At 32.2% G+C, this 12984-nt stretch overlaps 1 protein-coding gene across 1 annotated transcript; it reads right to left on the bottom strand.

Moving 5' to 3' along the window:
• Positions 1-2917: 2917 nt before the first annotated feature.
• LOC143595634 (choline-phosphate cytidylyltransferase 2-like) lies at positions 2918-8311 on the bottom strand. The gene is made up of 8 exons (XM_077074606.1): positions 8163-8311; positions 6100-6213; positions 5841-5936; positions 5627-5669; positions 5322-5477; positions 5169-5237; positions 4387-4497; positions 2918-3309 (listed from the first exon to the last, which is right to left on the bottom strand). The coding sequence occupies exons 1-8, from the start codon at positions 8306-8308 to the stop codon at positions 3139-3141; spliced, it is 906 nt and encodes a 301-aa protein (XP_076930721.1). The 5' UTR covers positions 8309-8311; the 3' UTR covers positions 2918-3138.
• Positions 8312-12984: the final 4673 nt, after the last annotated feature.

The raw sequence follows: 12984 nt of genomic DNA, 5'->3' as shown, positions 1-12984 counted from the left end.
ATTTCTGCAGATGTGCCTATCTATTTCAGCATTATTAGATCTTTCTGGAACACGGCCAAATACGTTCCAGAGGAGAATCATATTGAAGCCGAGGTTGAAGATAAGAATATCGTTATTAACATTGAGTTCATACATAAATTATTATGGTTAGAAGATACCGATGATGACAGGTGTGAATTTGAGAAAGATCTTATCATGGGTTTATTTGGACGATTAAAGTATAAATTCGATATGTTGATGTCTCAATACAAGGCCTTTCTGTGAAACCAGTGTACGATTGATTACGAGATCAATAAGATTACGGTTATAGTATTAGATATGATTTACGATTAGGTTTACGTTATTGTGTGTATTGAGAGCATAATTGGGCAGCATAACAGTACTCAAAACGATAGTAATAAGAACTGATTACTTTAAAAATACTTTTACAAGGTATATATTGACGATTACCTCATTCGTTATACGAGCCATAACGAATGAGTGTCATTCTCTATCATACGTTAACATCTATATGCTATACTAATGAATAAGTACATTCATTGTTCACATTCATTAACATGTCTAACGAATGAACACGAATAAACACGCGGGGACACATTCGTTATAAGCTACTCTAGAGAATGTGCCTTACAATAGCAAATGAACTTTTATACAGTTACCAAAATACCCTTTATACTTTGTACAAAGACCAAATACATTAAACAAAGACCTCGCGCACAAAACATGTACCAAAAAACTCCCCCTCATCTCGTGCTCTTTGTCTTCATTTCTTGAATCTCTTGATTTTCCAGTCCGCATGACTATGAATCCCAAACGCATGACAAACACGAATCACGCGTTAGAATTGCATAGAAAATTCATTATCTCAGACATCTTCCCAACGTATCTGTTGAGTCAAAGATTTGACTTGAAATGACTTAAGAATGATTAAGGGAGATTGGAATCTTCTCAACACTCCTCAGAAATAGCTAAGAAAGGAATCCGAGCACACTTGGACTCACGAGCAAGGTTTACTTATCCTAGCAAGGTATTTTTTCCTTCGGGCAGGGTTATCTTCTAGAAGTCTTCTTTAGTGTCAATCCGAGCATGGTTCACTATGTCTAGCAAGGTTGTTCTTCATAGCCAAGCAAGGTTTGCTTCCGAGTAAGCTCTTGGTTCACCAAGCTTTTGAGGCCAAGTACTTGGAAGATCTAGCAAGTTATTCATTAATAAAACAGTGGTCCGAGCATGCTTGATGAAAGTTGTTAAAGAATTATCTTAAGGACTTTGTCGGGCAAGGTCAACTCCTAGCAAGCTACAGTGTTACCAGCACACTTTGCTTTGCTAATAAGTTATTCACTAGCAAAGAGTTGAAAGGATATCTGAAGAACAAGTTTGCTCGTTAGATTATATCGGGCAAAGTTTGATATGGTCAAGAAGATTGAAGTCTGCTAGGTGAGTATTTTCTTAGGAAAATACTCTAAGTAAAGTCTACTCGGAGAACTATTCTCCAGCACACATCAAGGTTACCAGGTATACTCGTAAAAGACAAAAGGCACAATGCCTACTCGGAGAAGACATCTGATACAAAGTCTACCCAGAAGACCTGTTTTTACACTTAGTATGTTTTGAATATGTAATTTGAATATGTACAAGTCATTAGGGTTTCTAGAAGATGGGACAACTGTCAGGTGGTAGTAGGCCTATAAATAGAATAATTTAGGGCACTCCTACCACAGACAAGAGATACATATTTTAGCCTTTACACTTTTCAGACCTAAAAGAATATTTCTGATTAAGTGTGACGGCCGTCCTAGGATCGTACGGATAATACTTTCGTGATTTTGTATTTACGAAAAACTGACAAAAGGACTTAACATTATTCCGCCTGAAACCACCATGACTCATAATGTGCATTTTAAGAATCGGGCCCTCAACGTTCTTTCGCCCATAAAGCACAGGAACACAAATCATAATTTTCTCAAACACACAAAGTCCATAAAATGTCTTAGCCTAACTTAAGAACGGAACATATAACATCCAAAGGTCGCAGGACATAATCTATTGAATAAATAATTAATTAACAATAACAAAAACCGCCAACATCATTTAGCAAACCTCTGAATACAAAACACCAATAGCAAATCCCATTAATAACAAAGTTATGGTAGAGTCTGAGGATGGTAAGATGTAGACAACCTCACTTCTACCCCATAAGAATAGAGAGGTTGTTTCCTGTGAGACCTCCGGCTCTTAATCAAAATATGAAATAATATTGAACAGGTTATCACATTTAAATAAATAATCGTTACTAATTAGAAGCACAAAACAAAAATGAGGCTGCAAGTAAGTTTATGAAAAGATTTTCTTAGTCTTTGAATAATACCCCGCCTTCATTCCGCCATCGTTGGTGTTGTGTGGTGGTGTGAACGTATATGTGATACGTTTGTATGTTTGTGAACACATACACGTCGTATATGTTTCACGGCGTTTAAGTTACGCGCCGCATATGTTTTGTGTATATATATAGTTTTCTTGTTCTATGTAATTGTAATTTTTTCATTCTGAGATAATAAAATTTCCCTTCCTTGTTTCATTTCTTCTTTTTTTTCATGTCATTGTTCTTCAACGATTACAAGTGGTCGCACCTAAAAGAGGAGAGAGAGAGAACAGGGGTGGAGTGGTGGTTGACAACAAGCTATCATATGGTCGGTAATGGCGATATATTCCATTGGTGATGATGCCTTTTTCTTGGTGAAATATTGGGGGAGAGAGACTAGAGATGTTGGGAAGATGACAGGGGCGGGAAGGAGATATGTACCCGGTTCTATCAGTACTTGATTCTATACCTGAATGCACATCTTCTATATTTTGTTTCGTGTGTTGGCAAGACAGATGGAATTAAGAAAAACTGTTAAACCACCAAACAAAATCGATAAAAGCTTCAATGAAAACAACATACTGTAGTCTAAAAGTAACTTTCTGTTGCGAGGTTTAAAAAACCATTCCAAGTTCAAACACTAGTATGAACACAAACGAAAACAGGTATAGCAGAATTATCATACAATAAAACTCTCAATTTATATCACAACCTATATTGTCCACACTTAAGTCACATAGTTGATAGCTGAGCAAACTTCCATAAGGATAATGATGTAATTATGCTGATAATGCTTCTTCAGCACCACTCGAGTAGTCTTCTTCATCGGAGCTATAGTCATAATAACATTCATCGTCATCATTTGCCACCTCATCACCATTCTTGTCAAAACCGAGTCCCCTCCCGTTTGCTTTTAGCTGTTCTTGTATTCTGTCTCTAATGGCAGTTCCCTGAATATATAAGATTTAAAATACTAGTTATGTTTTGCCCGAAGTTTCATTTCTAGCTTTTCAATTATTGTTTCATCTGCGTTTTTAAAAGTGAGATAACGGGTCAAAATGGGACAAACTGGGCAAGATTGTACGAGTGGAAGGTGTTAGTCAGGTCAGATCTGGCAGACCCACAACCATTAAATTCTTTCTTTTTTTCAAGTTTTCAAAGATTTTTGTATTGCAAGTAATAATCGAATTTGTTTGAAAAGAGGGTTAGAAACTTTATGCATTTTGAATACACATTCAACATGTTTAAATAAGGGTATGCATGAAACCAAACAAACGATCAGGCGGATCAGTAAGAAAAAACCAAACCGAAATAGCCGAACTAAAACAAAAACCAACGGTTTGGAATTTATGTTTCCATAAAAATCGAGCTTTCAGTTTTGTGTGTAATTAAAACCTAAAAACCCAGCCCAAACCGAATGTCTGGATTTTTTTTTTTGTATTATGTTCATTGTTAAGTAATTTATAAGAATTCAAAAAATAGTGTAACCCAAGTATTTTAGCCCAAATGTATAATAATTAACTAATCATTAATAAACAACAAAAATCAGGCCCGAACTTTTAACCCAAATTCATTATTATGAGCCACTTTTTTTTCGACCGAAAACTTTCAAGCCTAAATGATAAAAAAACGAAAAAACCGAACCCTATTTTTTTAGTTTTTGGTTAGCATTAAGCCCAAAACCGACCCAAATTCCAAATGTATAATAATTAATCATTTAACTAACAACAAGATTTAGGACCCAACTTTTAGCCAAAATGCATTACTTTGGGCCCACTTTTTTCAGCCTGAAAAATTCAAGCCCAAATGTTAAAACCAAAAATACCAAAACCGAACCTAATGAAAACATGAACTGAACAGTTTTAAAAACTCAAATGTCAAATTTTCGGTTGTTGGTTTGGTTGGAATCCAAAACCAACCCATGCATAACCCTGCATTTAACCCATCTAACTAGTTTCCAATTAGTTGAAAGAAATAATTTTATCAGTTTGATATTTTAAATTACTAAGAGAGAAACAGATAACTACCATTTTATGGCAACCCTCTTCAAACCGTTCAAGAAAACCAGCAACCAAACGATCAGCATTCTCCACCCAGAGGTTATGATTCATACCAGCAGTCTTCGCCACTGTTTGGATCTGTAATATGGACACAATATTATTCCATTTTTAAATTAGTATCTATGATTAACGTGTGTCATATGATTACAAAACTATTTTTAAAAATGCGGTTTAGAAGAGCTTTATGCAGTTGAATACAGTTAAGATAATTTTCAACCCGTTTCTTTTTTTCTTTCGATAAATATTTTAGCTTAACCCACATGATTTGTAGTTAAAACAAAACCCAAATATAAGTCGAAATTGCCACATCTAACTTGAAGCATTATAAAACGAGTAACAAATCACAGTTTTGAATCCTTTTATACGAGCTGTTATTATGTGCTCTAAGAATAAAAATAAAGTAGATTTGTGAAATCTCCTAGCCATTTAATTAACCACACAAATTAAAAATAAATGCTGAAAAGAGCTTAATATTTCAAATATATTTACAACTAGTTGCCAAATGCCCTGCACGATAAAACGTATTAACACTATTGAAATGTTGACCACCTCATGGCAAGTCAAAAGGGGTCGGCTTGAGTTAATATGACCCATTTGACCTATTTAAAATAACACATGACCGAAATAGACAAATTCTCAAAAAAAATGAAATAAATAAATAAAAGATAATGCTTTCAAGGAAGTAAATATCATAGATACCTACAATAAAAGTGTAACGTGCAAAAAACAAATTAATAAAAAATAATTACCTTTTCTTGTTGCTTCTTTACTTTTTCCTGCAGCTTCTTTAGACCCATGTTAACTCTCAACCTCTTCTCCTAAAACAAATAAGATGTGACGGTTAATTGAGGTACGTAATATATAATTCTAAAATATTAATATTAAAATATCAAAAAACACACTTTAACATAGCTAACACCAAGATCTTTTCTTGAATATCCTCGGTCCAAGTTGCGCATCACATACTCATTGTAATCTTTCACAATTCTCATGATTATATCTGATGTTGAAATCCCATCCGTCCGTTTTGTCTCCTTAAATCTTCCAATCGATTTGACCTACACAGAAATAATGTACGTATCGTGAATGAATTAAACATAGTAAAAAAATTGAATATTTACAAGATAAGAACATATTTACATTTAAGCTAGTATAACATTATAGAAAGAGAACATTTCTTAAAACTGATTTGACAAATTCAACTTACAAATTCATAGACATCGTTTCCAGCACCACTTGCATCCGCATAACTGATTTGATGGAGTTAGAAAAAATTAATATTGTTATGCATCAAATATTTAACGACATATTAATGCCTTTAATATGATTCCATTTAACATGAGCAGGATGAAGTTAGCCTGCGTGTAACTTATGTGTACGGATGCATGGCTGTAAATGTACATGCATCTACGAATACTTACGGAAGAGAATCGTGTGCAACATAATCGATTGCATGTTTATCCATAAATTCTTGTGTAAGTACCCATGGTGCATCCGGAATAACTTCATCGACCCACCTGCATAAGTCCGAAAATGCACAATTATATCATGATTGTTGAAAGCTCATGAAATATCAAAGAATATATTCATGTCTCAACTAGGTACTGTATTGAGGGAAAAAAAATCATTATATACTGACTTATTAAAAGCACGAGTCTTGAAAAGTTAAATTAAACCTACTTGCAGTGACGAAGAGATTCATAACGCTCCTGGTCAGTCATCACAGTTTTACCCTTCAGCCTGTGGGTGACTTCATCATTGCAACATCCAACAAGCAAGTAAGTATTTGGAAACCTATAGATAAGATGAGAAAACAATGTTACAGCTTACAAGATATGCACATATAGTGGACATGTTTATAGTATAAACTAGATTGAGGCCCGTATATTACACGCATAATTGATAAAAATTTTAAACTTTAACCATTAAGTGAATTACAGTCAACAAAATGGTCATATTGTTAATACAATTACAATTTATATGAAAAATTACGAAAATTACATAACTAAGATTACACAAATATGTTACAAATAAGTACTCCCTCAGTCTCATTAGAAGTGCCATGGTTTGAAAACACAAAGTTTAAGGTAGATTGAATGATTACTTTTCTTGCTTACCAAATGACAATAATGCCCTTGAAAATTGGGTCCATCAATATTGGTTATTAATGTTAATTGTGTGTGTTTAATGGTAAATTTGGAAATTGACTAATAAAGTTTGAAAGTAGACATTTGTAATGGGACAAACAAAAAAAGAAACATTGACACTTTTAATGGGACGGATGGAGTAAAACCTTCCTTGTACACTACATTTGTGATTGTATTGGTTGGTATACATTGTTTATCAAAAATCAAAATCTTTAGTCCATGTCTGCTTGTAACTCTTTATATGGTAACATATATGTCTACTTATAACTCTGGATATAGCCATGTATAGTTGTTGTCTGTGTGACAAATAAGGCTATTCAAGTACATACCGTGACCCTAGATAAATTATAATATACATCCATGAAACTAACAAAAAAATATTTATACACATAAAATAGTATATACATTTTGATCAATTAATATATATGATGTCATTTGCTCATTTTATCCAAAAAAAAAACATGATTATCCCAAAAAACAGATTACCTGAACTTTGATATATAATCATCCTTAGAATCTATAGAATCTGAAATTGATTAATCATGATAAAATAGTATATACATTTTGATCAATTAATATATATGATGAGAGAATGAATATTTAACTGATCTGGTAGAGGCATGGTACTAGAATTTTATGGTGTGCATGTTTAAGTAGTTTAGCAGTAATAGGGGATTTTACTAGCAATCTTGTTACTTAATTGGAAATGGATTTTATGTAATTGCTTTTATATATTTACATAATCATTCAAAAGCTGATTTGTAATCCTAGTAGATCTAGAGTTTTCAACTTCCTTGTAACCTGCATGTATTAATGTTCTTCCTATTGTTAGAAGGATAATTATAGCAAATTAGCAACGTTGTTGATTATTTTAATGCTTGAGATTATAGACAATTTAGAAAGTGAAACAGCACAGTTACACAACATTAAAGGTAATTTTGTATGTTCATGTCATGCAGTTTACATAAAGTAATAATAAACAACTTGGAATCGGCTGCCTAGGAGTAGCGCATCTCTCACCAACCCAATTGGCAAGTAACAACGCCAACATAATATAGTATCTAATTTAATTCTCATATGTTTACATAGCTTGGAAATGGGTTACTTAGATGAGCCATTTATGTGTTCATATAATGCTTGCTTATGTGTTCATCACAAACATATTCTTGACCAAAATTTCTTTAACAAAACAGAAAACGATTTCAGATTTACATCAAAACAGGGGTGGATCTATTAAACCAGTATGTAGAGTTATTTGAGGTTTTAAGCATTGTTATGAATGAAACCAGTATGTATAGTTATTTATCAGTTTGAAAACATCAAGTCGACCGTGCTGGAGACTCAACTCTTATGATACATTAGCAATAAAGTGTTTGCAAAATTAGTCCTTAGCTGAATTTAATTTAATTTGTCTAGATCCATCAAAATATTTGGAGACTCAACTCTTATGATTTGTAACATTTTAAAACCCTAAGCACCAACAGCAATCCACACAAACAGCATGATTCAAATAAAGTGAAGAAAAGTAAACTTATTAAAATCAAAACCCAGATCCATATGCTAATAAGTGAAAATGAAGAAAAAAGAAAAACTTACGACTTCTTGGCTTGCTCAAGTGAACGAGCGTGACCGAAGTGAAAGAGGTCGTAGATGCCGTCGGCGTAGACGCGAACCGGCCGGTCGGTGGGTGGGTCCACCATCCAACTCCGCCGCTGCTTCGCTGGTGGTTGTTCAACTTCCATTACTTTGCTTTTGCTTTGCTCTCCTCTCTCAGTTGTATTGTTGTGTTGCACTTGCAACTTTCTTAATTACCATTCTGCCCCTACTTTTCTTTTTCTTATTTTCACAACTTACTAAATTTTTATAAGGAATAAATTCAAGTGTTTGTGATTTTTTTTTACAACAGAGAGGAAAGTTAATAAGTTATATTTTTATAATTATCAAAAAGTTATAAGGAGTTTTCATACACCCCTGTGTATTTCAACAAAAATTAGATTTTATTAATCATAACTTTTTTAGGTTGGACGTTAATAATCTCATCTTATAAATTGTCACTGGACTCACCTTTCACATTCTTTGTTTTCACCGGACCTCTTTAGAGTTTTTGATCGGAATGATGATGTTAGTCGATTAATATAAAACTTACCTCGAAATGGTGTTCCAAACGATGAAACGGTGTTTCAATTCGGTTGTTTAAACTTCAAATTAACAAAAAACAAGTAGTTTAGGGCACCGTTTCGAGATAAGTTTTACATCAATCGACTGGTATTTTTCTGATCAAAAACCCTAAAACGTCAGTTTAAAATTCAAAAATTTATTAAAGGGAAAGTTTTTTTTTTCATAATGGGGATTTTTTTGTATTTAGGCTGCCGCACTCTCCAAATTTGGATAGTCCGGATGCCACACTTTGGCCATACTATGTTGTCTTAACCGGGTTTACGTTGGATTCAGAATTTGGCTTGTGTGTTCCCCCGGGAAACCATACCGCCGACTGTCACTTGACAGCCGTTGTGCCACAACAAGAGCAGAACTCTTTGGCGTAACACACGGTGGGACGAAAACCAGGTGGGCTCAGGGTACGAACTGACAACCTTTGCACAGGGTCTAGCTCAAATTCTTCATTGTCAATATTCACACAAATGTGGCACGAATGGGATTTGAACTTGAGTCCCCACTAGAGAACCCCAAGCCTTCTACTACCACCGGATAAAGTATTTATTTAACAGGGTCAAATGAAAACAACAGTAAGAAAGATGTGATCGATGCCAACAAATTTTTAAGACAAGATTATTAATGTTAAAAAGGATGGGATTAATAAAATGTGATTTTCTCTTAACAAATAAATAAATCTCAGGCTTTACTTTACATTATTTTATTTAATAAATCACATTATATTAGAAAAAATAGCATATTTAATTTTATTAATCTATGAAATTTTAAATTAAGATATGATTAAAATTAGATGTTTAATATATTTTGATTGTTTAATGTAAATATGAAAGAGGTGAGAAGGTTGAGAAAAAGAACATTGAGCAATATGATTGTGATACGTGGCCAGAGTATCTATACTATATAATAAATAAAGGTTTTTAATGTCATATGCCATCATATAAGATAGTTTTTTATAAAAAAATTTTACATCTCTCTCTTATTAAATGCATTTTCCTTTTTATTAGTAGTTTTATATTTAACTCTTTTTTTCCTTCTTAATCAATTATTTTCTCTTTTTAATAATTATTTGTTAATTTAAAATTTTAATACAAACATAGATATATTATTTATTTTATATAAATATGTTGTATTAGTTATTAATATTAAGCTTTTATAAGTAACAAATTTTCACGTTGATACAGATAAAATAATAAATTTCAAATAAAGAAATTTTAACTTTATGTTTATTTTGCAATGAAGATTAATAAAAGCTAAAGTCAATCACTATAGATGGTTTGATTTGTTTTTTAGACAACTTGTTTTAACGCATGGTAAATGATGTGTTTCATTATCTAAATTTGAAATAAAAAAACAAAACAAGACTATTAATTTTGATATGTAGGTTAAAATTACAAATATTGTATACAAAAAAATATTTAGAGATTAATTTTCAACAATTTTTTATTTTCGTATTGTGTAATATGTAATTTATTCTACCATATGTTATATCTTTATATCATTTGACATATTACATTGCGTTATTATCTAAATCAATTTATTTATTCTAACTCGTGTTCTACACGGGTCTTAATGCCATATACCATTATACATGAGTGATCCTTACAAAATTTTTCCATTTCTCTCATGTTAAATATATATTTCTTTTTCTTATTAATAGTTTTATATTTTATCTTTTTTTATTTCAATCTATTATTATTGAGTGAACTACAGTTTTCGTCCCTATGGTTTGTCGAAATATGCGATTTTAGTCCAATAGTTTTCCCTCATCTCTCTCACATTAACTACATTTCTCTTTTTAATATTTCATTTTCAATTTTTAATAATTCCATCATAATTTAAAAGAATTAATACCATCATAAATATGTTAATTTATTTAATATAAAATGTATTGCATTAGTTATTAATATTAGATTTTTATAAGTAACCAATATGAAACGGATGGGTTTCTTTAACCGATTAAAGTATCAAACATTGTTCATGTCAAAACAGTTTAAGATTAAAATGAGTTTTTGTTCACGAGTTGGTTTAAAAAAGTTGCCATTTACAACTAAGTTTTGATATAGAAAATAACAAGGAAATAATTTATGATTTATAAATTTTCTAATAACTTTTTATTTTCAAATTGCGTAATGTGTAATTTTTACTGTATAATATATAAATATGTGATACATTTTTTTGTATTTCACATTATGTTATTATTTAAAAAAATTACTTATTCTAACACGTATGTTACACGGGTAACTAACCTAATTTAGTATATAAGCAACTGGTTACGTGACGTGTAATAACTATGCGAGTCTAAATTTATTTTTTCTCGTTTCTCTTATTTTACACGTTAAATATAGTAATTTAAATATAGTAACTTTTACGTAATTGCAATCTTATCTTTCCTCAAAATATTATTATAATTCAAAAATATGCATTTCTAACTACGAAACATTCATTACTTTAATATTTTTCTTATTCAGATAGTTTAAAACACGGTTTATAACTTTATTGTTTTTAAAATCCCTTAGATTAATGTCTTGTTAGCAGATCGGTTGGTGGTCACTGGATCTTCTCGTCGCATTGTGTGGGATTGGCTTAGAGCTCCTTGCTCCCAACAGGAGGTGATCGAGAAGCAAGAGTTGGAAGATCTCCTTCAAGGGGTGGTGATGGTTGACCGTGAAGATTCATGGTCTTGGGCGGTTGGTAGCTGCAAAGAGATCGAGGTTTCGGCGATTAAAAGATGGATGGTGCGGTCCGTTGTGGATGCTGGGAGTTTCAGTTTCCAATTGAGCGATTGGGTCCCGAAAAAATGTAATATTTTTATGTGGAGGGCCGTTCTGGATAGTCTTCCAACCAAGCAGGCTTTAGCTAGACGTCATTTGCATTGTGATGATCATAGTTGCGCTTTATGTGAGAGTAATGAGGAATCGCTCGAGCACTTGTTAACCGGGTGTTTCATTTCTATGGCCGTTTGGAATGCGATTGGTTCATGGTGCAACATCCCTAGATCTTTTGTTTTTCATGTCAATGATTTAGTGTAAGTGCATAAGGTTTGTGGTGCGACGGGAAACAAGAGATTGATTATTCATGGAATTGTCATCATTACTTGTTGGAGGATTTGGCGGGCTAGGAATGAAAAGATTTTTTCGGGCAAGAACACTAAGGTGGCAGAAATGGTTGCGGATATAAAATCTTTGGGTTTTCTTTGGTACAAAAATAGATCTAAGATAGGGGTAGTGGATTGGAAAATATGGTGTTTATTTGATGTAACGTGATTGTTGTTTTTGGTTTTTGGATTTCAGCGTCTTTCTCCGTCTTGATAATAGTCGTTGGTTGTGTTTGTTTTTAATGAAAGTCAATTTTCAAAAAAAAAAAATATATAAAATTGTCACCATCAGGCATCAACCACAACCACATTCTCTTCCATAAACACCTTAATAAGCACATGAAACTGAAACAAATAAAAGAAACTCTTAATTTGATATAAATCCAAACGATGGAGTCAGTTATCAACAAAAAGTGACATCCAAATTTAATTTAACAAAAACATTACTTTATACACAAACCTAACAAAAAGATATGAATTCTAGAGCATAAAATATGCAAACTTAAAAAAAATTAGATATATAATATATATGGGTTTGGATCAAATACAAATTAAATTAACGTGTTAATTGTGAAAATCAGGTGGAGTAATTATATATACAAGTAGCGTAATTATGTAATTAAATCATAGAGTAATTACATAATTACTCTATGATGTAATTTAATAGTTGCTCTACTTGTATATATAATTAATCACATGATTCTCATAATTAACACGTGAATTTTATTTGTACGTTAACTTTCTCTTAATGTACATATTCTTGTTTCTTTTAATGTGACAAAAAACTTATACCAAACCACCTCATCTCGTAAACCTTAAGCAGGCCCGGCCCAAGGGTGTGGCAGGGTAGTCGACCGCCATAGGCCCGACACCCCGCTAGGCCCGAAATTTTATTTTTTTAAACTATATGTATTTTTTATGAAACAAAATATGTATAATCAATGTTTCAACACAATTACATAAACAATAGATTGGTCTAGTGGCAAAGAGGTATGACAAATAACCAAGAGGTTGTTGGTTCAATCCTTATTAGAGACATTTCTTAGTTTATTTTATACAAAAGTTTTTTACACAACTCAAATCATAACCAAGTAAGCCGACTTAAAATTAAATTATTTAAACCCAACAAAATGTTCCTTTTACTTATGGCTC

The sequence above is a fragment of the Bidens hawaiensis genome, unplaced genomic scaffold (genome assembly GCF_021521415.1).
Source record: "Bidens hawaiensis isolate Kalapana, Puna unplaced genomic scaffold, B.hawaiensis_p1.1 tig00045391_1, whole genome shotgun sequence".
NCBI lineage: Eukaryota > Viridiplantae > Streptophyta > Magnoliopsida > Asterales > Asteraceae > Bidens > Bidens hawaiensis.
The sequence above is the reverse complement of the archived record's forward strand: the minus strand, read 5'-3'. Positions and strand labels throughout refer to the sequence as shown.

Excerpts from the sequence above, each read along its gene's own strand:
- LOC143595634 (XM_077074606.1), bottom strand. The coding sequence starts at position 8,308 with ATGGAAGTTGAACAACCACCAGCGAAGCAGCGGCGGAGTTGGATGGTG. Across the intron at positions 5,478-5,626 it reads GAAACGATGTCTATGAATTT|GTCAAATCGATTGGAAGATT; the intron begins GTAAGTTGAATT and ends ATTTCTGTGTAG. Across the intron at positions 5,238-5,321 it reads TTGGTGTTAGCTATGTTAAA|GAGAAGAGGTTGAGAGTTAA; the intron begins GTGTGTTTTTTG and ends TATTTGTTTTAG.